The sequence below is a fragment of the Epinephelus fuscoguttatus genome, linkage group LG23 (assembly GCF_011397635.1).
Source record: "Epinephelus fuscoguttatus linkage group LG23, E.fuscoguttatus.final_Chr_v1".
Taxonomy (NCBI): Eukaryota; Metazoa; Chordata; class Actinopteri; order Perciformes; family Serranidae; genus Epinephelus; species Epinephelus fuscoguttatus.
This window is the reverse complement of record NC_064774.1, coordinates 16,745,737-16,772,400: the sequence shown is the minus strand read 5'-3', so window position 1 is coordinate 16,772,400 and position 26,664 is coordinate 16,745,737. Positions and strand designations below refer to the sequence as shown.

General features: G+C 40.6%; 1 protein-coding gene across 2 annotated transcripts in view; it reads left to right on the top strand.

The window, feature by feature from the left end:
* Nucleotides 1–23,158, top strand: part of casq1b (calsequestrin 1b) — a 41,930-nt gene extending 18,772 nt beyond the window's left edge. Inside the window, exons 2-12 of one of the 2 annotated variants that reach the window (XM_049568580.1) lie at nt 11,654–11,686; nt 14,933–15,026; nt 16,483–16,583; nt 16,749–16,860; nt 16,976–17,049; nt 17,172–17,302; nt 19,086–19,131; nt 19,267–19,321; nt 19,443–19,543; nt 19,798–19,872; nt 22,234–23,158. In XM_049568580.1, the coding sequence (XP_049424537.1) occupies nt 11,654–11,686; nt 14,933–15,026; nt 16,483–16,583; nt 16,749–16,860; nt 16,976–17,049; nt 17,172–17,302; nt 19,086–19,131; nt 19,267–19,321; nt 19,443–19,543; nt 19,798–19,872; nt 22,234–22,542 (1,131 nt within the window). In that variant the 3' untranslated portion in view covers nt 22,543–23,158. The remainder of the gene's footprint in view (nt 1–11,653; nt 11,687–14,932; nt 15,027–16,482; nt 16,584–16,748; nt 16,861–16,975; nt 17,050–17,171; nt 17,303–19,085; nt 19,132–19,266; nt 19,322–19,442; nt 19,544–19,797; nt 19,873–22,233) is intronic. The other variant, XM_049568581.1, reaches the window with a different exon arrangement.
* The last annotated feature ends 3,506 nt before the right edge of the window (nt 23,159–26,664 follow it).

The window sequence follows — 26,664 nt, the reverse complement described above, 5'->3', positions numbered from 1 at the left end:
CTTGTCCTGCCACGTTTCCCCTGATGCCACCGGCCGCCGTAGAACTACAACAGCAACTGGCCGTGTATCATGCCGGCTTTAAAGGAAGGATTTTTTCATTGGTTTCTGGTGCTGCAAGTAACTGCCCCCCCCCCCCAAACAGGGTTTGGTTTTATAATCTTACAGGTAGAGAGCACCACTCTCCCAGGTGAAGGTTGGTGTTTGTTGGACCCATTCGCCACAACTCCTGCAAACCCTACTTGGACTTTTGCTGCTTTAGCTTTCGTTCTCGTCCCACCGTGTTTCCATGGGGCGACCAGCTGCGAATCATGCCGACTGCTTTTTTTTGTCAGTGTCTGACACTGGAAGTCTCCGCTCAAGCGTCGGATTTTGACGACTTCAGAGTGAGACCAGGTTGCTATTTCTGCGATAACTTCACTTACTGCTGTGTTGACTTTACTGACATTAGAGTTAGCACTTGCTGCTATGGAAGCCGCCATTACTGTTCTGCAAGATGCAGCCTCTAACATCACCAAATTCAACACAGTCCGTGGTGAGCCGTTTATGTTGTCAACTACAGTGCAGATCCCTGATTGGCCTGATTAGATTGTAATTTCTGGAAAGTCAAGCAAAGGATGGTCTTACCAGGTTATGTCAGTCGAGTCACTGTGAAACACAAATACAGCCCATCCCCTCTACTGTGTTTGCACCAGGTGACATGCAGTACGTTACAATATTTTCTTGTTGTACAGTAAAATTACCCTGCTGTGCTCACTTCCTCCCTCAGCATAATACACATATTATTTGGGCTTTTTCCCCCTTAAATGTTCTCTTCTGCTCCCCTCGTCTGTTATCTGTATCAGGGAACGTCTTCATATCACTTATTCATGGGAGAAAAATGTCAAGGAAATGCAGGGGATCAAGGTGCATCATGAAAAATTTAGATGTGATTTTTTTTTCCTTTTTCTGACGTTGAAACCCTGACTTACATCTCCACTCCACAAATAGATGGACCTGAATAAAGATAGCACTGTGAGCACAGTGCATACGTGCTTTACATCACCATGTGTAAGTGAACATACTGTATCTGTTTCTTGGTATTTCCCCATTCATGAGAATTATTTGTTTTTACAGAACATGTATTAACATGAAGCACAACTTTAAATAATACCTTTAGTTATTAGGCCTCGATCACACAGAAAGCATTTGGCAGGTTGCAAAACACAAGACGCCACTAGTAAAAAAAGACAACCATCCCATGACGTCCTTATGCTAACCTTTTTGTGTAATCGATCTACTGTTTTTTACCCCAGTAATTAGTATCTAGTTTCTAAAATGTTGAGGCAGTGTTCTTGCTCTAGCTCTGGTTGAGGGTGAGAGGCTGTCAGGAAGTAGTGCGTTGGGCACAGGAAAACAGAGATCTGTGTGGGTACATGAGACCCTAAAAAAGAGGGTGGATCATGGGGAGTACCACCAGTTGGTCCAGGAGCTTTGCATCCGTGATAGCCGTCTCCAGGCATATTTTAGGATGACTCAGGGGCAGCCAACCTGCTGTCTATCATCGGGCCGTATAGCTCTGGGTATCCAGCAACAGTTAACACCAGTTTCTCCACCATTGTTAACCAACTGTAAACTTGTTGTTGTGCCACCACAGAAGGCCCGTCTCTCAAATCAAGATCAATCAATCAAGATGACGAAAAAACTCCAATCTGAGTTCAAAAGCTCAGGGAGCTCCGGCAAAAAAGCCAGGTGACTAGAGTGCAGAAACGTGAAGCATATTGCAATGCAAAAAACGTTAGCAAAAAGCTTCATTCTCATTAAAAATAATTACAAAAAGGCACCTCCAGCTGCTAAATACTTTCTGTTAGTGATGGCCAAATGAAGCCTCATGAACCACTTTCTTTATTTTCTGACCCCACCAGATGGCACTCTTGGTTTAAAGATAAAGGCTGAAGGACTGGCAATGAAGTGTGCTTTCAAACCTTTGTTGAACAGACAGCACCATCTAGTGGCTTCAGAAAATAAAGACAGTGGTTCATGAGGCCTCATTTGGCCATCACTACTTTCTGTGTGATTGGGCCTTACATGGCTTCTTGAATACTCGATTCTGATTGGTCAATTACGGCATTCTATATTCGGCAGACCATTGCTATAGATGCATTTCTGAGCTTAGCTTAACAAAAGCAATAAAAACAATTTTGTACTGTATTATTAATTTCTTTAGTAACGGCTTTGCATTGAGGTCTTGCATGTATCAAATGTAACAAGTAACAAATATTGATTTTACAGAGTAATTATCTGTTTTTTGAAGTATAGACCCTTTTACTGTTAATCAACGGTATGATATTTTTTGGTGGGTGGAGCTTAACAGCTGGAGGCTTTGTGGTTGATTACTATGCCAATCTTACAAAGGAGGACGTCACTTGAACAGTTTCCTCCATTTTGTTTTGCTATCGAGGCTAACATTAGCTAATGCGCTAAAAAGTTAGCGTTATAACCTGATATGAAGTGTGAGCATTTTTGTTGATCGCCTCCGTCCAGTCCTTTCGTCTTATCGCATTTAACCATAGTTGTCTTTGTTTTTGTTGACGGGCAGTGGCGGCTGGTATGAAATTTGAGTTTTGAGCCATGACTCCTTCTATTCTGGCTCCCAATAACACAAAAAGACCACATATTTAGACTCCTATGTAGCCTATAGCCCTGTGGTGAAGAGTCTTGTTTAGCCTCCAGCTAACAAACTGACGTCATTGTGACGTCAGCCCTGAAAAGGTCTGTCTACAGTATCTCACAAATCACTGTGAGGACTCTTGAGGTGAGCTGCTTCCCCATGAAATCCAAATAACTGCTGTCATATAAACACATCTGCTTGTCCTTTGATAAATGTGTTGTATTCAGCACCTGCTGTTTTTTTTCATATGACTCATAAAAACAAGCTTGAATAAATGCAGGAGTTTATTAGCTGAGACTGTTATGCGACGTGTTTGTAATATGGCTTATTGCTGTCAAAGTGAGTCATTCACAGATGGTCTCAGACACTTCTGCCCTCACAGTTTGTTGTAGTGAATCAGCTTCTGTGCCTGTGAGATTTCTAAAAGCTTTCCATGCATTTCATCATGTCTCCCATGAGACCATGTCAGAGTGAAAATAGTAAACTCAGAGTTAAAAGGATCGCACGGAGAGACTTATCAGAGATGTATAATCTCTACAAATACTCAGAAACACAGCATCTTATTTTTTAGCACAATCCTGGATCCTCCCTTTCAAACAGTGCAGTCACACTAGCTGGTGGCAAGTCAAAGCATGTGTTTTATACACTGTTGTATCTGAATCTTTCATGACCACCCCGGCGCAGTGTTATGTAACAGCCTGGTGTAGAACGTCCTGATGTGTTACAGCAGCCATTATTAATTTACCATCTGGCTGGGGGGAAAAGCTGGCTGAACTTCTAATTTTGCACAGATCCCAGGACTCCTGCTCACACAGGAAGATCTGGAAAACCTGCAGCTTTGTCAACCCCTTAATTCTTCTTTATTTTACACATTCAGACAAGATGTTAGAGACAATTTGGGAAAGATGATAATATAGTTTTCCTGCTTCTTTGTTGGGCATACTTCCTGCCAGTTTGCTGTGATAGGCTATGATATTAAAACACCAAAACAGTGTTTTTGCATGTTGTTGCCTATTGTATTTGCTTTTTTGCCAAAATTATGTTAATATTGCCTTAGCACAATGTATATTTTTCACATAAGACACATTTTTATTACCTACTTTATCTCAAAAGTCTGCAAGTTGATTTTGTGCCATAAATGTAAACCATTGGCTGTCTTGGAAAAAATGGCAATATTAGAGTTTAAAATTCTCCAACCTATCCTAACGTTTTGATTATATCTTTTTTATCAAAAAAAGAGAAATCAGTAACAATCTGTTGTTTGTTTTCTAATAAAAGGATGATTTGTGGGGTCATACAATTTGATTAATAAATGAATCAGCTGTTCTTTACACTACCTTTACAATCTAAATCTTGCAACATACATAGTCATCATGGACTTGCATTTATAGTAGGGCCACCCCCAACTAAGACTTTTCCTAGTCGACCAACAGTTGACATTTAGGGCCATTACTCAACTAGTCGCCCGTACTGATGGTCAAATGAAGCCTCATGAGCCACTGTCTTTATTTCCGGAAGCCACCAGATGGCACTGTCTGTTCAACAACAATTTGAACGCACATTTCATTGCCAGTCCTTCTGCCTTTATCTTTAAACCACTTCCGCCATCTGGTGTGGTCAGAAAATAAAGAAAGTGGTTCATGAGGCTTCATTTGGCCATGACTAGTCGCCTGCATGTTTATGATATTAATGTAATTATTAAATGATATATTTTGGGCGGGGCAACACAATGGTTTGAGTTGAAGGTGTGAGAAAGAATAGCATCAGTAACATTGTTAACACTGTGCTACATTACAGAGAAATATATCATTAATATAGGCCTATATTTTATCTACAAGTGCACATCACACACTGAGCGAGCCACCTGTTAATGACGCTGTCTGCAAAGCAGTAATGATTAGTGATGGGCAAACGAAGCCTCATGAACCACTGTCTTTATTTTCTGACCCCATCAGATGGCGGTCTTCGTTTACAGATAAAGGCTGAAGGACTTGCAATGAAGTGTGCTTTCAAACCTTTGTTGAACACACAGCGCCATCTGGTGGCTTCAGAAAATAAAGACAGTGTTTCATGAGGCCTCATTTGGCTATCACTAGTAATGATTGTGCAAAGTGGCTAATGGGCATGTAGCTACTTACATGTTTCAGGTGATTTGGTTGACTATTAGGGGGCAGTCCTAATTTAAAGCATAAGTTAAATCATGTTAACACTGTGCACACTGTTCACTGTAGACAAATGTACATGCACTCTCCTTTAGTACTCTGAATATTTAGGAGCAAATATTAATGGCAGCAACGCTAACTCCAAAGCTAGCTATTTCTCTGCAGCCGCTGTTGAAGCTGTTACAGTCTGAGTGCATGCCTGTGTCCCTGGGGTTCTCACTGAGTGACTTACATCATAAGGTCATGCCCACATACAAATGTGTGACTCATCAACTGTTGAGCTGTTCACTTAAGGAACACACAAGGCCTACATGGGAATGACCAAACAAAAAGACTCAGTCAGAGGGTCAGATTTAGACCAGTGATGGAGAAGAGAACAGCACGACAAGTTCTCTTACATTAATGGTTTACTCAGCCCTTTTCAAAGTCCCAGTGCTGGCCATGGAAGGGTGGATGACACATATGGTAGAGTGGTAGAGGGAGTGAAGAAGGACAGCAGTGGGTGAATGTATATTTATATATCTAAATCAAAATCATGGTTTAAAAACAATCCATCACATTCTACCAGATGTGCTGAAATTCAACTTTAAGACAGCCTTTCCTGAATGAAGGCTTTCAAGTGCTGTATGTTTTAATTGTCTTAATTGACAGGAGGTCTCTCAAGCAGTGTTTGTTGTTCCCAGCTGAGCTCAGCCTGTGGTTCAAATCAGACCCTTAATCTTCATTAGATTTGTATAATTTCATCCATGATTGCTCTTTAATTGAAGAGGAAATAATAACTTGGATTTGCATCTGCCTGACTTATCAGTTGTGTTTACTGTTTACAGTAAGGTTACCAAGTGTAGAAACCCAACAGACTCATGAAGTGAAGAGGTCGTTAGACTTTGATGAACGGGTTCAGTGTATCCTGCTCTCCAAAATTGCTAAACTTCAACTTTTGCTGAAGAGAAATGAGCAGGTATAGAAATTACACAGAGGACATACTGTATATGGAGTAACTTTTGGCACTGAAAAAGGCTGGCAATTAAAAAAGTTCCACTGAGAAAAAAAAGAAACCACAGGCATCAAAATTATTTTCATTTCTTTTAATATTTGTTGCATTTGGATGTGTTTTTCAATAATAAGAATTATAATGTTCAGATCTTTTCTTCATGTCACTTTTAAAAGTCTGTGGATCCCAAAGAGATATTTTTCCTTAGTATTCAGATTATATTGAACAGAGTATTAGTTCAGGCAGGACACAATGTCAAGCTCAGCTCACATCCCAGCTACATCAGCTGATCTCAAGCAGCCCAATCAAGTGATGGAGCAGCTGATTGATGGAAGGGAGCCAGCTGATAGATCACATGATTCCTTTCTATGCAACCAGTTGGCAATTCTCATTCAGGGCGCCTTATTTAAACTGCTCTGGCCTGCCTACTGTTGCTGCTTCCTCTGCAAGCTGCTTTGCAACCTGCCTCCACCCCAGCTCCTCCTTTTCATGCTGTGTCTGACTTATCAATGTCATTTGTGTTTGTCACTGATGCTGCTCTGTTCTGTTCCTGGGGGGTCTTTGCTGCTGCCCTCCCTATTTTAGGCTTTCCATGTAGGCGCATGGAAGGGCAGGGAGGTGTGCTCTTTCCACCTTAGGCTCCACAGAGGCACGTGGAAGGGAAGAGAGCTGTGCTATCTCCACCTTAGGCTTTCCATATACGCGCGTGGAAGGGCAGAGAGGTGTGCTCTCTCTGCCTTAAGCTTTCTGTGTAGGTCCAAGAAAGGCAGAGAGGCCCGAGAACAGAACTATACTGCCAAACATAATACTAAAAATGGAAAAAAAAGGTTATTTGACCACAGTGGTCATAACTGAAATGTAATTTACTCTGTCACTGCCCCTCCACTCAAGCACCCCCTATCCAGTAAAAACAGGGACATAGCGTTAAAACCGATATCAAATTAGGAGATCATTACTGAAAAACAAAATAATTTTTAATGCCCGTTTTATTTTTTAGTAGAGCTTTTTTTCCACTGCCAATGTTTCCTTTTTCAATGCTAAATTTTATTTTTTGATGCCAAAACTTACCGTCACTGATCTGGCTCCATAGACAGATGGTTGCTGGCTGGATAGTTGTATTGCATATTTGTTTCTTTGTTTGTCCTTAAAAGTTGGCACCTGATGAAGGAATTATTGATCAACAACCCACTTCTTGCCTTTTTAAAGGGATATCTACCAATAAAACTATAAAACATCAGCAACAACCCTTTCTGATACTGGTCACAAGCATTAGATGTCAACACCCAACACGTTCTCATCCCAAATCGTCACATATTACTGCTTTGTCAGTGGACTTTCATGTTTAAGTACTACATGCTAGGTATCCTCCTGTGTCTACTGTTGACGTTCAGGGATGCCGCAACAAACTCTGAGACGTCAACGAAAGCACATGGTTAGGTTTGGAAAAAAAAACTTTTGATTTGGCTCTATATTCATACAAAAAAGAAAGTCCAAGGTTTGTTGGACCCATCCACCACCCCTCCTTCTTGCCATATAAGTAGTGATGGTCAAATGAGGCCTCATGAACCACTGTCTTTATTTTCTGAAGCCACCAGATGGCGCTGTGTGTTCAACAAAGGTTTGAAAGCACACTTCATTGCCAGTCCCACAACTAGTGATGGCCAAATGAAGCCTCATGAACCACATTCTTTATTTTCTGACCCCACCAGATGGCGCTCTTGGTTTACAGATAAAGGCTGAAGGACTGGCAATGAAGTGTGCTTTCAAACCTTTGTTGAACAGACAGTGCCATCTGGTGGCTTCAGAAAATAAAGACAGTGGTTCATGAGGCTTCATTTGGCCATCACTACCCTCAGCCTTTCATTTTAAACCAAGAGTGCCATCTGGTGGGGTCAGAAAATAAAGGAAATGATTCATGAGGCTTCATTTGGCCATCACTACCTATAAGGACTTTCTAGCTCTTTGTATTAAGCTGTCACCAGCAGCATTTCAAACTGAAAATGCCCAGCAGTGTATCATACCACCGGGAAAGGAGCAATCTGGATACGTTATGAACTGATGTTGCCCATTCATGTATCATACCATGACAAGTTGGAAGTTGGCTTTTGGCGTCAGTGTCTGACGATCATTGACAAATCTGTGGTATTTGACGACTTAGGAAGGAGAATGGGCTGAAACACCACATTATGTTCGTGGAGAATGAAAGTTATGTATTTAGCTGTATTTCTTATGTACTGTACATATATTTATAGGAATTTTTGTTGACATGAAAATTGGTCATGATAGAGTCCGTAGACTGTAAGTATTTAATGGATTTGCAGTGGACAGTAGAGAAATAGACACAACAGGGGCCGAGTAAAGATCTGAGAGTGAATTTTCCAACTAGCTTGCCCAACACTGCTTTTTATATATATATATTATTTTCACTGTTAATTTATTCAAAATTAATTTCATTATTTGTGCTGTTTTTTTGGTGGATTGAGACTTGTGCTGTACCCCCTCTTGTACAGACCTCTATTATCCTGTTTGTATTGTTTCGTTGAAATCCTAACATCTAACATTTGTGTCAGGTAGAATTTCTAAGTTTATACACCTTTGCCAAGTACATGTTGTAAGTTACACTATTACAGGTAGAATTTGTCACTTTTGCTTGTGTCAGGTGGAATTTGAAACCGAGCATTGAGAACTAAGGCATCTGCCAAATGAATAGATGTAAAAATGAAGTAACTTTTGAGAAACAAAGCTGGCTATAGTCACTGTACTGCCCTCTGTACTGCTGTAGCTTCAACAGATGCAGCAAAGAGAGAACCAATGTGAGACTGGCAGGTTTACAACACTCTTAAGACGTTTTAGACAAACCTGTCTACTCGTAATAACACCTGCCACTCAAGTCTAGATTTACCAAAGCAACCAATATAAAGGCTAGCCTACATCGAGTGGTGTTGAGTGAGCATGTGGGCGGCTACATTACAAGAAATGTGACCCCTCTACTGCACTGCGAAACCACCGCCATCTCCTAGCTCATCATTTGGTGCCCCAGCCAAGTGCAGCAGGGACCCAGAGCACGTTTTTGACAACTCACCATGGCACTCTGCCCTCATCTTGTGTCACCTGACAAGCTGACACTGACTGGGCATTGGGAAACTGCAATTGCACTGCTGACCTCTCACTTGGCTCTGCATGCCCAGACTTTTGGATGGGGTCAGGATGATAGCGAGGAAACAGATCAGGAAGGGTGAAGTGGTGTCAGGAGACTAAGTCATGACAAAATATCCACATGGAAAGAGAGTGGGAAAGAAAGGATGTGGTTGTGAGAGAGGGAAAACACCCAGGAAGCAGAAATGAGAGACACTGAGGGTGGACAGGACTAGGAGGAGACGACTGCTGTGAAGTGTTAACTTGCGTGTCATGTGTCTTCTTCCATTCATCAAGTCTGCCTTCCCCTCCTTCCCTTTCCACACCCATTCCTATATGTAACGGGCCTTCTTTTCTGCTCCTCAACATGCTTTCTTACACACCCTTATATAGCTGTGGGACTCCCTGCTTTGCTTCCCACCCCGCTGCAAGCACCCATAACTTCACCTCTCTTATAAATACCCCAGTGTTACTAACATGGCCATGTCCTGTTGTAACTAGTGATCGCCAAATGAGGCCTCATGAACCACTGTCTTTATTTTTTGAAGCCACAAGATGGCGCTGTCTGTTCAAAAAACTTTTGAAAGCACATTTTATTGCAAGTCCTTCAGCCTTTATCTTTAAACCAAGACCTCCATCTGGTGGGGTCAGAAAATAAAGAAAGTGGTTCATGAGGCTTCATTTGGCCATCACTAGTTGAAACAGGGAGGGGAATATGGGATGAGCTTTGGGGAAGTTCTACTTTAAAAAATCACTGCCTTGTCTTTTTTTGGGAAGAAAAACTTTGACTTGTGTATGAAGTTACTGTAATCTACCGCATGTAAAATCCTGATTTAGTCATTACCAACTCAACGCAGCACAATCAGAAGTAGTGTCTCTGCACTGCAGCAAAATTTTATAAATGTCGCTCCATCTATAAATTGCAGATTTTTAAGACATGTTTTTAAAATGGTTGTGTTTCTCTTTAACTTGACACACTTCTGCTTCCAGGCGGTGATTGAAAGAATTCAGAAACATCTAATTAATCAATCACTGTTGCACGCTACACTCAAAATCACTCAACAGTCGTTTGATTTCTTGTGTAAAGCCCTGTTCACACCCTGCTAGCATTACCTCAGGACCTCTGATACTGTTGTACAACAAAGACAGTGTCTCAAAGGATGGGAATATATGCAGAGAAAAACAAGGTAACCTTTTTAAAGTCAATATATATGGGAAAAAAATTGCTGAGATGCAAGGTTATCTGAAATTTTGTCAGATGACCTTTGTACTTATCTAAATATGAAACAGACATGACAAATTTGAGCAAGCTCAAGCAAAGCAGCTGTATTAAGAATCAATAACACGAGGTCCTCATGTAATGACAGCCTGGTAACACTTTACTTTAAGTCCTACTGTATTTAGCATTTATAAATAGTATATTAACATTTAGATTTAGTCACATTTAGTCAGATATAAATTTATACACTTGATTCCATAAGTGGAAGCTACTGTATAAACTCATAATGCTTAACAATACAGTAAAACACAGTAATAATTATAATAGAATAATAATAGAAGTTAAAATGGCTAAGTGTACTAAAAGTTATTATTTAATATATGTATACTGCTTAATGTGATGCCATTTGTTTTAACTTATAAAAGTCAGCATATGGGCTGCCTTAAAATATTGCACTGACTGAATTCGAAAAGACAAGTTGAGGTAATTTTATAATGATTCAACCTTTCTTTTCAAATTGATTCAGAATCAGAATCAGAAATACTTTACTGATCCCCGAGGGGAAATCGTTTGCGTTACAGGTGCACCTTACAAGAGTAGAAAGATAAGTGAAAATCTAAGAAATCTAACAAGATTATTTACAAATATATAGTTCAAATAAACAGGATTATTAACAAGAAATAAAAATAAATAACTAACAACATAACTGCTTACCCTTTTAGGGGTCGTGGGGGTAGCTGGAGCTAGTGATGGCCAAATGAAGCCTCATGAACCACTTTCTTTATTTTCTGACCCCACCAGATGGCTGTATTGGAGGCTGAAGGACTGGCAATGAACTGCGCTTTCAAACATTTTTTTGAACAGACAACGCCACCTAGTGGCTTCAGAGAATAAAGACAGTGGTTCATGAGGCTTCATTTGGCCATCACTAGCTGGAGCCTATCCCAGCTGACACTGGGTGAGAGGCAGGGTGCACCCTGGACAGGTCACCAGACTATCACAGGGCTGACACATAGAGACAGACAGCCATTCACACTTACATTCACACCTACGGACAATTTAGAGTCACCAATTAACCTGCATGTCTTTGGACTGTGGGAGGAAACTGGTGCACCCGGAGAAAACCCACGCTGACTCAGGGAGATGTGCAAACTCCACACAGAGGGGCTCCCCCACTCTAGGTCTGAACCAGGAACCATGTTGTTAACCACAATGTTAACCACTGCATCGTCAACCTAAAATTTTAAGGCAGCCCAAACATTATGTTTTTAAAGTTGAAACAAACAGTTTCTTGTTACAGTGTTTAAATGCTTAATACATTGACTTAAAATCAAGTGCTACCAAATGGTAGTGTGTGAATGGGGCTTTAATTCTCCGAGCACAATCTCAGTGTTTAAATTTGGACCTATTTTGTCTCCTGTGAAGGCCACTCCCATTTGTTGTAAACCTGGAGGCTGTGACTATTGTGCTTTGCCCTAAAGCGTTACCTCTTCTTGCAGTTGATCACAAGTCAAGCAGCAAATATCTTTCAGGTATGTTAAGGTCTGCCTTTTTGTGCCTGTAAAGCTGGGCTGTGAAACACAGATTCTTCTGCCGCTGCGGTATCTGCTGATTGTTCTCTTCCACTCCTTGACTGCAGTTTAGTTTGAAAGCAGATGAAATTACATGAAGCAACAAACCAGATGTCACAGAGAGACTGAACTGCTTTCAGAGTCTGGCAGCAGCAGCTTGGGCTGTGCCAGTTTGGGTCTATATTTTCAGTCAGAGAGTTTCTTTTGTTTGTTTGTTTTTTCAAAATGGCTATCATCTAATCTATTAATCAAACTTTAACACCTATCCACCCACACACCCAGTCATCTATGCAGCCATCCGTGATAGTAAAGGGTCATGTCACCCAAATCACTTAATTTCCTGACTTACTAGCAATGTCGTAACTTGCAGGTAGAATTTTTGCCATCACCCCATTTCAACAGAAGTGAATTTTATTTCATTTTTGTGGCTCAAAGCATTGATAAATTACTTTTGAGAAACTGAGCACAAGTTGCTCAAATAAACCCATTCACTTCCATTGTACTGTGGTGGGACATAACTCAGAGAAATGTATATCTTAAAGGGATAGTTCAGCATTTTGGGGAAATACGCCTCTTCAGTTTCTTGCAAAGAGTTAGATGACGACTGATACCAATGTCATGTGTGTGCTTTTGATATGAAGCTAAAGACCAGGCACATTGGGAAAGTTTGCCTAACTCTTGCTGACAGAAACCCAACTGCTGATTTTTTCCACCCAACCTTAACCAAGAAATTGACAGCTATAACCATTATGCAGTTAGCTTCGTTTAGTTTAGTGTCTTAGACTGCTGTTGGAAGGGGACTTCCCATTCTCCCGACGGTTAAAAATTCCAAAGCCCCATTAGGTCCTGATCACATAGAAAGCTGGTGGTGCCTTTTTCTTATTGTTTTTAATGAGAATGAAGCTTTTTGCTTACGATTTTTACATTGCAGCATGCCTTGCATTTCTGCACTCTCCAGGCGCCTGGCTTGAGATAAAAAAAACTTCAACTCAGGGTGGAAAAATGCCCCACGTCATCTGTTGTGTTGTCATCTTTTTCCCATTGTCCAATCAGCGGGCCTTCTGTGGATGTTACGACAAGTTTACAGTTGGTAAACAATGGAGGAGAAACTGGTGGTAGCGGTTGCTGGATACCCAGAGCTATAAAGTAGTGATGGCCAAATGAAGCCTCATGAACCACTTTCTTTATTTTCTGACCCCACCAGATAGCTGTATTGAGGGCTGAGGGACTGGCAATGAAGTGTGCTTTCAAACATTTTTTTGAACAGACAACGCCACCTAGTGGCTTCAGAGAATAAAGACAGTGGTTCCTCATTTGGCCATCACTACTATAAAGCCCAATGATAGACAGCAGGTTGTCAAACTAACTCCAGAGTCATCCTAAAATATGCCTGGAAATGGCCATCATGGAGAAGAAGCTTCTGGACCAACTGGTGGTACTCCCCATGACCCCCCCTCTTTTTAGGGTCTCATGTACCCAAGTAGATCTCAGTTTCCCTGTGCCCAACAAACTGTTTACTGACAGCCTCTCACCCTCAAGCAGAGCTACAGCAAGTATCCTTAACTTTCGTCCTTGTCTCGCAGCGTTTTCCCGGACGCCGCCTAGCATCGTTAAACTATAACGGCAACCAGCCACGTATCATGCCGACGTTAAATGACACCTTTTTCCGTTGGTTTTGATGATGCAAGTCACTGCCCATGTGCTGGATTTCAATGACTTTTGAGTGAGAGCGGGCTCAAAATGCAGCTAGGAAACGCTGCAAAGGGTTGCTGATATTACCCAGGTTCAGTGGCTCAAACTCCACTCGATAACTAAAACTAGCTGCAGGGAGTGTGTGTTTTTGGAAAAACTGGACTTTGGAGCAATGGGCATTTGTTTTTCGGATAATGGACTGTCAGAGAAATGGGCTTTCAGCTTCTTTTTTTTTTTGACAAACGGGGTTTCGGAAATTTGGCCTTCGGAACAATAGTATGGTTCAGCGAGAAGTCTGCAGAGAGGGCATCCTGCCAGAAAGGTATTTCTTGATTAAGTTAGGGGAAACAAAATCAAGGTTTGGGTTGAAATTAATAGATTTCAGCCAGAGAGGGTTATCTGGCCCACTAGGCAAACATCCACTATGTGGACATTAAAGCGTATTCCCCAAAATACCAAACTATTCCTTTAAAATATCAACAGATTAAACTATCTGCATGGCTAGACAGAACTAGCAGTGAGAAAATATGTAACTTTTCTGATTTGGGTGAACTTATCCTTTAAAATAAAAGAAACTTTACCCTGAATGGAACCTTTCCCATCAGCTGCTTCATGCCGATTATCTTGCTTTAGTGTTTCAGGGCAAACAGGCCAACGCTCCTAACCAGATTAAAGAGAAATTGGCCCAGTGTCCAACCATGAGCTAATGTCTCAGGACTCTGGAGACCAAAAGAATGGATGGCATTAAAAACTGCCTGTGAAGAGCAACATAGCACATATGATACCATACAGCAAAAGGTATTTGTGCTGGTGCTTTGAGGCATTTGTCTGCTTATGAATGTTATCTATTTCACAATGCTGCTTTGCAAGGCGCTACATAATGCTTTTAACTCCTTTCATTTGGTGTAATCTCACATTTAAAGGGGCAATCATCCCTTTGCAAGACTAAAGCAGTTAAACAGAAAGCAAATGCAAACTGGAAAACAGTTGTATATGCTCACAACTGTGAAAAATACAGTTTATTATTGCTTGTATATTTATGTATGCGCATGTATGCAGCAGGTTTACTTTTGCAAAGTGTGAGCTCCTCTTCTTTCCACCACACCTGTTGCAGCGTCTCTTCCCCCACGACATAGTTGGCTCAAGTTCTGCCCCTCTTGTTCTTCTGGAAACCCTGCTGTCTGTGCTCCTCTCATGCCGGCTATGGGGGCTGTCAATTGTTGGCTTCAGTTTCACTCCGATTTAGAAAGTGCAAGGCAGCAATCCAAAGCTTTTGCTTTTAAGGCCTTGAAATTAAGATGAAATGCCAAGGGGTTACTCATGTAAATGAAGCTGAAAGTATGTTTTCAAAGGAGTTCTGAGATTAGGGAATGTCTATTACGGACAGATGAGTGGATCGCTAACATCAGTCGGAGATAGAACCAGAATGCATGTGATACTAAATACAACTTTCTCTTTATCCCCCTCACTCCTCCACTTCTCTCTGTCTCTCTCTGTCTGTGTCTCTCTGTCCAGCTTGCAGCCCAAGTTCTGAGCGATTTTGATGATGAGGACATTGGATTCGGCCTGGTGGATGAAAAGAAGGACTCTGCTGTTGCCAAGAAGCTTGGTAAGCTTGCCAATCGGTGACAGAGACCTTGCGGGTGAAAACATAGCCTAATTGTGGGTGACACCAACAGAAAGAAGAACGCTGGCTCAGTGTAAATCAGCTCATTCCTTCACCACTTTTCTCATGGTCTCTCCCAGGGCTGATTAAGTGCTACTCAGCAGTTCCTACAGATTTAACAAATACTTCTTTATACCAGTAAATAACAAAGAGCTGAATAAACTATAACTGTCTCCAGTCATACAATCAGTGTTCAATTAGGATGTATGGGGCCAGATTTAATGTACACTTACTGTGCACCTGTTCAGTGTTACTCCATAATCACTAATGAATAAATAAATATATAACTGACAAAACAAAAGCAGGTTTCACTCAATATCTAAGTGTAAGTAACAACAAATGGGATTCAAACTGTAGTAAGGGAGTGATAGACAATATATGAAACAAGCCTGCCCTCAAGTGTTGACCAAAGATATTACAGCTTCTCTGTGACAACAGGTGCTGCAGCTATAAACCCTAAATCGTGGACAGTATTTAATCATGTGTAAGAAAAATTAGGTATATAAATATGTTAAATACTGTCATATTTAATACTATGCTAATGTGCTTATATTCTTCTTTTTATAATACACATAGTTCCTTTTGATTGACTGGTTTGACCCAGGGAAAACTGTAATAGTAATCATTCAAGGTTTATTGTGATTAGTGATGGCCAAATGAAGCCTCATGAACCACATTCTTTATTTTCTGACCCCACCATGGCGCTCTTGGTTTAAATATAACGGCTGAAGGACTGGCAATGAAGTGTGCTTTCAAGCCTTTATTGAACACACAGCGCCATCTGGTGGCTTCAGAAAATAAAGACAGTGGTTCATGAGGCCTCATTTGGCCATCACTAATTGTGATCTCTTGGGACAACCAAATAACATATTAAAAGTATACCATAATAAACTTAGTGGATCAAGGTACATTCAGGGCCTGAAATTTGGGGCCATTATGTCACAGCATCACACAAAGAATTGCATAGCTCTGCTTCTGAACATGATATTTTCATATAATTTATGTCTAAGCATTAGTTTTTTTAGGATGTTCTTTCACAAAAATAATCCTATCTTTATATCCTTAATTATTAAGGATATAAAGATAAGATAGGATTTTTTCTTTTAAATAAACTGACTATTATTGAGAAGGGGTGGGAATAAATACATTTGTACTTCCTCCCACTCCTTTTTGGACATGTAAATCAAATCATTATGTTATTTTCAGTTTTCATGCTTCCTTTAGTAACCTTTTTTTTCACGTCTGTCTACCACTGTATAACTATTTTGTTTATTTGCTACATACATGCTCTAAATAAACTGCTACCAACTAATTAAATAACTAAACAAATATATGTAAAGTCCCGTATCTCTATTATCTTTTATGAATATTGCTTACCACTGCAACTTTCTCTTGTCAGGTCTGGATGAGGTGGAGAGCATCTACATCTTTGCCGACAATGAGATCATTGAGTACGATGGAGAGCTGGCCTCCGACACCCTGGTCGAGTTCCTCTACGATGTAAGTCACTGGGATAGTGCCAAGTACTGTGGTTTAATTCAGACTATATTTCTGTTATAACTTATACATGATAGATTTACTGAGCTCAAAGCAACAAACTGCCTCATACCGCTTGTGGAATTATATCACTCAGATATCAGGACTGACATAAATATCTCTTGCCAGGTGATTGAAGACCCCGTGGAGATCATCGACAACGATCGTGAGCTGAAGGGTTTCCACAACATGGATGAGGTCATCAAGCTGGTTGGCTATTTCAAGAGCGAGAAATCCCCTCGTAGGTGGAGGATGATGATCTGAAGACTCAAACATATCACATGCAATGGCTCTTTAAATCAACTTCTCACACAAATAAAGTTAATGTTGTGTTTTCTCTTATGTTTCCCACCCAGACTTCATTGAATACGATGATGCCGCTGAGGAGTTCCACCCCTTCGTCAAATTCTTTGCCACATTTGACCCCAAGGTTTAAATTATTTGTTTGAATATTTTGACTGAATTTACATGTTGTAGCATCTACTCTGCATGTTTGCCAAAATACATTTTTGAATTGTCTTTTAATTGTCATATAAATGAATATCATTTCAGATTGCCAAGAAGCTGAAGCTGAAGATGAATGAAGTTGACTTCTATGAGCCCTTCATGGAGGAACCCGACACCATTCCAGGAAAGCCCTACATCGAGTCCGAGCTCGTTGAATACATTGAGCAGCATGACAGGTGAGACCCCACGTGATACTAAAATAACACTAATAACATTTAATCCTTTTTGGGTCACATAATTTCAGTGGTGAACTGAGGTATTATATCATGCTACTATCTACCACTACATTTGGGAGGAAATATTGTACTTTTTACTACACAACTACTGCACAGGCCCAAAAACCACTTGGTTATAGTTGGGAAAAGATCATGTTTTGGCTTATAATACAAGGTTTTCGGGGCATAATCCCAGCAGGAAAAGCTGCAATGTCTTGGTAAAAATGTTGCAAAACAGCTATGATTGGAGTCTATAAAGCCGATATAAAACAGGTTGCTACAAAACACCCATGTTTGGAAGCTAAAAAGCAGATGGAACAACACGGATAGGTTATAATATAACACCCACTTTTGAAATCATAAAAGCCAATGAGAAAACATGGATGGGTCACTGCAAAACACCAATGTTTGAACCCTAAAAGCTGACAGATTGCTACAAAACACCCAGGTTTGGAGCGTAAAAAGCTGATGGAAAAACACTGATGGTTACAATAAAACACCCACGTCTGGAGGCTAAAAAGCCAACATGTCACTACAAAACACCCAGGTTTGGAGTGTAAAAAAACAGATGGGTTACCAGAAAACACCCATGTTTGGAGCCTAATAAGCTGATGGAAAAACACTGATGAATTGCAGCAAAACACCTACTTTTGAAGCCTTAAAAGCTGACAGGTTGTTATAAAACACCTACTTTTGAAACCTAAAAAGCCAGTGGAAAAACACAGACAGGTCGCTACAAAACACCCATGTTTAAACCCTTAAAAGCTGACAGGTTGTTATAAAACACCTACTTTTGGAACCTAAAAAGCCGATGGAAAAACACAGACAGGTCACTACAAAACACCCATGTTTAAACCCTTAAAAGCTGACAGGTTACTACAAAACACCTTAGTTTGGAAGTTAAAAAGCAGATGGAACAACACGGATAGGTTATAATATAACATCCACTTTTGAAATCATAAAAGCCAATGAGAAAACACAGATGGGTCACTGCAAAACACCAACTTTTGAAGCCTAAAAGCTGACAGGTTGCTACAAAACACCCAGGTTTGGAGCGAAAAAAGCTGATGGAAAAACACTGATGGTTACAACAAAACACCCATGGCTGGAGTCTAAAAAGCTGATGTGAAAGCAGAGACGGGTCACTGCAAAACACCTGCTTTTGAAACCTAAAAAGCCAGTGGAAAAACACTGACAGGTCGCTACAGAACACCTTAGTTCGGAACCTAAAAAGCCAGTGGAAAAACACTGACAGGTCGCTACAGAACACCTTAGTTCGGAACCTAAAAAGCTGATGGAAAAACACTGATAGGTCACTACAAAACACCCATGTTTGGAGCCTAATAAGCTGATGGAAAAACACTGATGAGTTGCCACAAAACAACCACGTGTGAGACCTTAAAAGCTAACAGGTTGTTGCAAAACACCCAGGTTTGGAGCATAAAAGGATGATGGAAACACAGAAATTATTTGCTAAAACACAACTATTTATCCTGTTTGTTGGTCTCTCCATTTTCCTCTGGCAAACAGGCTGATTGATGCCAGTCCTAGAACCACATTCTGTGTAAACATAACCAGATCTTGACCATAGAGATGGCAGATGAGAAAACACTCAAACACACAAATTAGTAATTTTTTTTAATGTATATATGGGCAAAAAGCACAATATTTTATTCAATAAGTATTTTCCTGTAAGTTTTTGGAGTGTAACAAGTACTTTTCTTTTTATGCTTTAATGTTTCAGGCCCACTCTAAGGAAGCTTGAGCCTCACAGCATGTATGAGATCTGGGTAAGAGATCTTTAATTTTATCTGATGAAAACAAAAAAACATTTTTTTAGCTGTAATAATGATTTCTATCCATAAAAACTTACATTTCTTATCAGGCAATCTGGGACAGTCTTATATACCTTTTTGTGTTCACAGGAGGATGACATTGATGGAGAGCACATTGTTGCCTTTGCAGAGGAAGATGACCCAGGTACATTCGACCTTTATTTACAATTCTAGCATTGATATAAGCCACATAGAAATAAGATCAGATCGACAATCAAATATGAAGCTAATATTTTAGGGTACCTGACATTTGAACTTTTCTTTAGACGGTTTTGAGTTCCTGGAAATCCTGAAGGAGGTGGCACGCGAGAACACTGACAACCCCAACCTTAGCATCATCTGGATCGACCCCGACAACTTCCCCCTGGTAGAAATACCCCACACTTAAATTGTGCATCTATATATTTCAAAATCATTGATGCTGTTCATCTTTTAGTTGTCTTGTGTTTCTTGTAACTGCTTTGAAATATACTGAAATATAACCTAGTTATTTTCATATCTCCTAAAAAAATAGGTTTACCATGTCCAAATCATCATTGTGAAAACATAAAAACAACTGCTCCGAATGTCATTCATAATTGTATGAGGATAAGCCTAACCATCTGCCTATATCTCTTTCAGCTGGTGCCTTACTGGGAGAAGACCTTCCGCATTGACCTCTCTTCACCTCAGATTGGTGTGGTTGATGTTGAAGATGTAAGCAACTTCTCTCAAACCTAAGATTAAAACTGATTTCAGGTTGTTTGGAATGTTGCTCAGTACAGCAAAAACTTCCCATCTCAAGATATTTTGTGAAGTAATTGTTGGACATGTTCAAGTATTTCAAGTTTTCTTGAAGTGGCAAGTGACTACTAATACTGATCCTTGATCCTACTGATCACCATTGCATTTAAGTCTTAGGTTCTGTGCCAAACATCATAATGAAAAAGTTGAGCAAAATGCTCAAGCAACCATAAACTGTTCAACTATTTGACACAGTACAAAAACACAACAAACAATCCAATCCAATCAAGATTTAATTATCCTTTTGAGCCCAGCCGCCCTCTCATTAGAAAATGTGTCATCCGGGATTTAAACATGTGAGGACACTGTCACGTTGCATACTGTTTATACCTGAAGATGCCCAACTCGCCAGCAAGCATAATCAAACCAAACTTCAATCAAAAAAGACCAAACCAAGTATACAGGCAAAAAACATTCTCTGTCTGAACATAGCACATGGGGATCCACTGATACTGGCAGTGTAACTCCTAAACCTGTACACCCATGGACTTCCTGCAGAGAAATATATTAGTTCTGGGTATGTAGTTTTTGAACAGAGACCTGGGGGCCGAGAGAATAAGAGGATATTACCCTGCGTATTAGGAGTCTGAGAAAAAATAACTTAATTCACTGGGCCGACTGTTGACAACTTTTAAGGTGGAACATTAACTTGTAATGTTACTCAGTGTATGAGCTGACGACGTGAATCCATCAGCACACCTTAAATTTCACTATGACGACCACTACTTTAGTTTTTATTGTCTCTCTTGGATGACAGACACTTTTAGTAATGAGTGAATCTTAAAGCGTTTAAAAACAATAATATGAATTTCGACTGGGTTATGTTAACTGCATATATTGTAGTCCTCACTCGGAGAAAAAAAAAAAGCACTGTGGAGCATTGTTCCTGTGGGCTCCGGCCGGCTGAGTTTGCCTGAGAAGGACTAAATGCAGAAACCCACTATTTTGAAATATCCCAATGAGAACAACTCTGTCTGTTCTATTTTTTTTTCTGAAAATGTCGGCATGCAGCCTCATTGGCTGGAAATGGAGGAAATACAGTGAGTGCTGGATGGAGCAGTGAGTGACAACCCTGTCCACATTTAAGAACACTGGTTGTGGTGGAAACACTTAAAGGACCTAGGGTCTAGGTACCATGTCTGAAGGGTTCACTTTTGGTTCCAGAGGTACCATACCGAAAGTGTTTGGTGGAAACAGGGCCGAAATCAGTGGTTCCCAACTGGTCCAGCCACGGACTCCAGATTTCTCCACAGTCATTTTTAATTTTTTATTCAACCTTTATTTAACCAGGAAGATCCCACTGAGATTAACAACCTCTTTTCAAGGGAGACCTGGCCAAGATAGGCAGCAGCAAGTACAAAACACAGTTACAAATTATACAGATAAAACACAAACAAATGAAAGAAAAAAGTATTAAATTTATAAGCAGATTATGAAAAACAAGTACATGTAGTGGAGTTGGCCTCAAGTATTCTCAGTTTGGATTTAAAGGTGCTCAAAGAAATCAACCCTGTTAGTTTCCAGTCATTTTGTAACATATTCCATGTTAAAGGTGCAGAGTAGACAAAAGCCTTTTTACCCAATTCAGTACGGGAACAGAAAGCAACAAGTAGTCTTGAGAACGAAAGCAATAAGGACCAGCACTTCTCTGTGCAATTAAGGAACAAATGTAGGAAGGCAGTAGACCAAGTAATGCCTTATATATTAAAGTATACCAATGACTGAGCCTTCGGGTGGCCAGAGCAGCCCATCCAACCCGAGAGTATAACTCACAGTGGTGTGTCAATGGTTTATAACTAGTAATGAACCTCAGAGAAGCATGGTAGACAGTGTCAACCATATGAAGACATTTAGCAGAAGCATTCATATATAAAAGATCCCCATAGTCCAACACTGGTAAAAAGGTAGCAGCAACAAGTCCCTTTTTTCTATTAAAAGAAAAACATAGCTTATTTCGAAAGTAAAAACCCAGTTTTATCCTCAGCTTCTTCACGTCATTAGTTCAAGGTCCACGCTGTTTAATATATTCAGTGTCATACTTGCACTGATCCATGTTGTGGAGCTAGTTTGTTGTCTCTGTTAACTAGCTGTCTGTTATTCTTTCACTCTACTACAGGAAATGGCACTTCAAAATAAAAGCTTGTGCTTAAAATTCACTGTACTTCATCAATAAAGTGTATTTTATATATTTCATCCCATTTTTTGAGCTGTAAACTGGGCATTGTAAATAATTTTAGCATTTTGTAAATATCTATGTGTGCCTATCGTTGGCAGGCCGACAGCGTCTGGATGGAAATGGACGACCAGGATGACATGCCCACAGCTGACGAGCTCGAGCAGTGGATTGAGGACGTTCTGTCTGGAAAGATCGATCCAGATGATGATGATGATGAGGAGGACGATGACGATGACGATGACGACGACGACGACGATGATGATGACGACGATGACGATGATGATGACGATGATGACGACGATGAAGATGATGACGAGGATGATGATGACGACGATGACGATGATGATGATGATGATGATGATGACGACGACGATGACGATGATGACGATGATGACGACGATGAATAAATGTTTACCACCATCCTACACTTCACTATAATTTAGCCAGAAATGGCAAAACCCAAAAGTAGCACCAGTTTTTTTTATAACATCTTGCAGCAAACACACTTTGTGTCTGTTTGCTTTCTGTATGGTTTCCTGTAAGGGACAAACATATGAACCTATGGGAAACTTTACTGTCAGTAAGGGAAGGAGATTTTTTAAAGAAGCAGAGGATTTGCATCTCTGTTGACGATGGGGGTTGCAGCTTAAAATGTTCTATGTCCTTTGTTACTGTATTAAAATATGCTCACATCTCTCCTCTGAGCTTCACAGTGAATGTGAGCAGCATGTGTGAGGCTAACAGAGGCTGCATTTTCTACCTAATGTCACACACCGGGGTTCAGCCCTTTCTCATTTCTCCATTTTACTGTAATCCTGTTTCAAGGACATGTTTTCTACTTGACGAAGAGAAGAAACAAACTCTTTCTTGAATTATTTATAAAGAGAGTAAATCTAAACTCACTGGACAGTCTTAAGATTATAACAATCTTGGAAAACTATGAAGATACTGGGAAATAAAGAAATTACAAAATAAATTGTTTCTGCTCTCATATTAAAAATAAAAGACAAAAATATCTAAAAACCTGTTTGTTGTTGTCATTGCTATATCTATATATGTGTGTGTGTGTGTGTGTGTGTGTGTGTGGTCTACAGGCAATGAGGTTTAAGCACATATTTAAATGTGTTGTATTTTTCAGTTATCACATGTAATTAATATACAATGCCATAACACATTTGAATAGCCTTGTGAGAAGGGTCCAAACACCCAACAGCTTACCCAGCAAACATCAGGGCTCTGACGGGTAGCTGAGTACCGGAGAAGATGCCAAACAGTGTTGCACTTCGTTTTTTTTTTGCTCCTTGACCTTAATGATCTCTCTTGAACCCCAACCAAGGGTGCTTTCAGACCCAGAGTTGTCTTGCTTTGGTCCGAATCAGGCACTAATTCTGTTACAAAGTTTTTCATTTTTCAAAGAATATCCATGCAGGAAAAATCTAGGAAGTAATTTGCACGTTAATAATCCTCCAGGACTGTAACATGCTCATGTTTATCCCAAACAATGTGTAATGTGACTGCAGTTGGTTCAGATCGAGGTCAGAACACATTCTCACCACAAACGAACCGCACCAGAGTTCGTTTGTAACCGGACTGAGACCACCTCTTTGAGAGGGTCTCGGTCCGGTTGTTTTAGTATGCACCTGAGTGCAATTGAACCCCACTTAGGGGGCAAAGGGAACTTGAGTTCGACTGAAACGAACCAAACAGGGCAGGTGTGAAAGCACCCTAAGTTGCTTTGTGCCTAAAGTGAACCAAACTTTAACCATGGTGGTGTCAGATCTGAAAACTCTTATTTTGCAGAAGTGATTTGTGACAAATTTGGAAATCACTGACAAATGACACTGTTCTGCTGATTGGGGCGTTATATCAGAAAATGCTGTTTTGTGCTGCTCAGAAGAGAAGTTAGCCTACAAACAATGACAATTCTCTTAATATTTTTGGGTCTTCTCTCATTTATACTTGCCTGTAGCTGCTATGTCAGCAGCCAGTGGAGTAGTACAGGCTTTATGTAAGTATATAGGGGTATACCCTTCTCCTTTTCTGGCTGAGAATATACCCACTTCCTCCTTGGTAACCTGCCACCACCACAACACTGTCAGCACCAGTTGTAGCATGACTAGGTGTATTAGCCTTTTCTGAGGTGACCAATATGTTTCAATAGTAGATGTTAGCTGACTCATTTAACTCGCCATTATGATTTAGCATTAGCTAGCTTAATGGGTAACAGTTAGCCTATCATTAATGTTGTGTACTATTAAATAAATGTGAAAAATTAAAAGAAAAAACACTTAAATGATCAAACAATGATTTGGCAGCCTGTCTGCAGTAACAATGAGGACCCCCTGGGGGTAGTGATGGCCAAATGAAGCCTCATGAACCACTTTCTTTATTTTCTGACCCCACCAGATGGTGGTCTTGGTTTAAAGATAAAGGCAGAAGGACTGGCAATGAAGTGTACTTTCAAGCCTTTGTTGAGCAGACAGCGCCATTGACAGAGGTTCATGACACCTCATTTGGCCATCACTGCCTGGGGGTCTCGGCCTCCATGTTGATGACCCAGAAAATAGTGTATGTTTATCTTATAACAAAAGAAATAAAGAATGTGTAAAATTATAGCAGTCTACCTCTAAATAAATAGCCCAAAATTAATTAGTTTGAGATTTAACACAAAATTTGGCCCACAAAAACAAAACAAAGTGATGCTTCTTTCGAATAAACAAGCTTAATGAAGCTCCAGGAACACCTGGTGGTGTGTTGCTGTCCGCTCCAGGGATGGACAGCCTGGGAGCAGGTAGGTTTAATGGTGGATTTATGGAGTGGAAGATGAAGTTGTTGGAGATCGAAACTACAAAAAACTGACTTTTTGGCTTGGTGCCAGCGGTTACCAAGCAAACACCTGTCAGAAATGTCTCTAACACTCCATATAGCAGTCTGTTATAGGGCAGAAATTTAATTTTTTTTTTGCAACTTGGGGACAACAGACACAAGTTGTGAACACATACATTGTTGAAATTGTTGAGAACAAAATAATGTAACAACGGTCAGTGGAAACCAATATCATCAACCCACTGAGGACTAGATTCAAAATCACAGGCTGATCCAACCTGCATATATTTTACCACAGCAACTCATAATATGACTCAGTAATGTGTGTGGCCCCCACATGCCAGTATGGACTCCTGACTACATCTGGGCTCCCGATGAGTCAGCTGATGGTGTCCTGGGGTACTTCTCCCAGACCTGGGGTATCAGGGCATCAGTGAGCTCCTGGACAGTCTGTGGTGGTACTTGGCGGTGTCAGATGCACCGATACATCATGTCCCATGGGTGCACAATTGGATTTAGGTCAGGGGAACAAGTGGGCCAGTCCATGGTATCAATGCCTTTGTCATCCAGGAACTGCCTACACACTCTGGCCACATGAGGCCGGGCATTGTCCTGCATCAGGAGGAACCCAGGGCCCACTGCACCAGTGTAAGGTCTGACTTAGTGATGGCCAAATGAAGCCTCATGAACTACATTTTCTGACCCCACCAGATGGCGCTCTTGGCATAAAGATAATGGCTGAACGACTGGCAGTGAAGTGTGCTTTCAAACCTTTGTTGAACAGACAGCGCCATCTGGTGGCTTCAGAAAATAAAGACAGTGGTTCATGAGGCCTCATTTGGCCATCACTAGTTATAACCCCCCTCCTGTCCTTCATCATGTCACACTTCTCTCTCCTGGTGGATGTGAGGCTTCAACAAGTTCAACTTCCGAATAATTTTTTTAGCCCATAAAGGCCTCTTCAAAGCAGAATGTATTACATTCTGCTTTGAAGAGGCCTTTATGGGCCTTCTTACATTCAATGTAAGAATGGAATAGTAGTTCAGAATTGTAATACACTGAAAATCCCCTTGTTTTTTCCATGGAACTTTGTTCTTTGGTCAATTTGCCAGAACACCCTTAAAACACATGAAACAAAAAAACTTCCTGTACGATCAGTGAAAGTTTCTGTTTACATTTCTCTAGCATATCAAAGGTTGAGGGATTGCATTGCATAATAAGCCTTGTTTCCAAGGGGATGACAAACATTGACAAGTCATCATTAAACATAAAAGCAGCCAAAGGGAACACATCAATCAGAGTCAACTTCGATCGACTTGGAAGATGACATCCAGTATTTTGTGGTTTGCGTTGCTGTTCTGCAGCTTAATTTTGGCCCAGGATGCTGGAAAAACAGAAACACCTTGTGAAAGGCAGTTATGTTATCCTGTGAGTGATCTCCTCAAAGCGTTTGGTGCCATGAATGAAAAACTTGATGCTTTGGAAACAAGGTTAAACAGTGAGAACAGGTTGGAGACATTCAATCATTCATCTTCTAACCGCTTCACCCTCTTGAGGGTCGTGGGGGGGCTGGAGTCTATCCCAGCTGACATCGGGCGAGAGGCAGGGTACACCCTGGACAGGTCGCCAGACTATTGCAGGGCTGACACATAGAAACAAACAACCACTCACGCTCACATTCACACCTACGGACAATTTAAAGT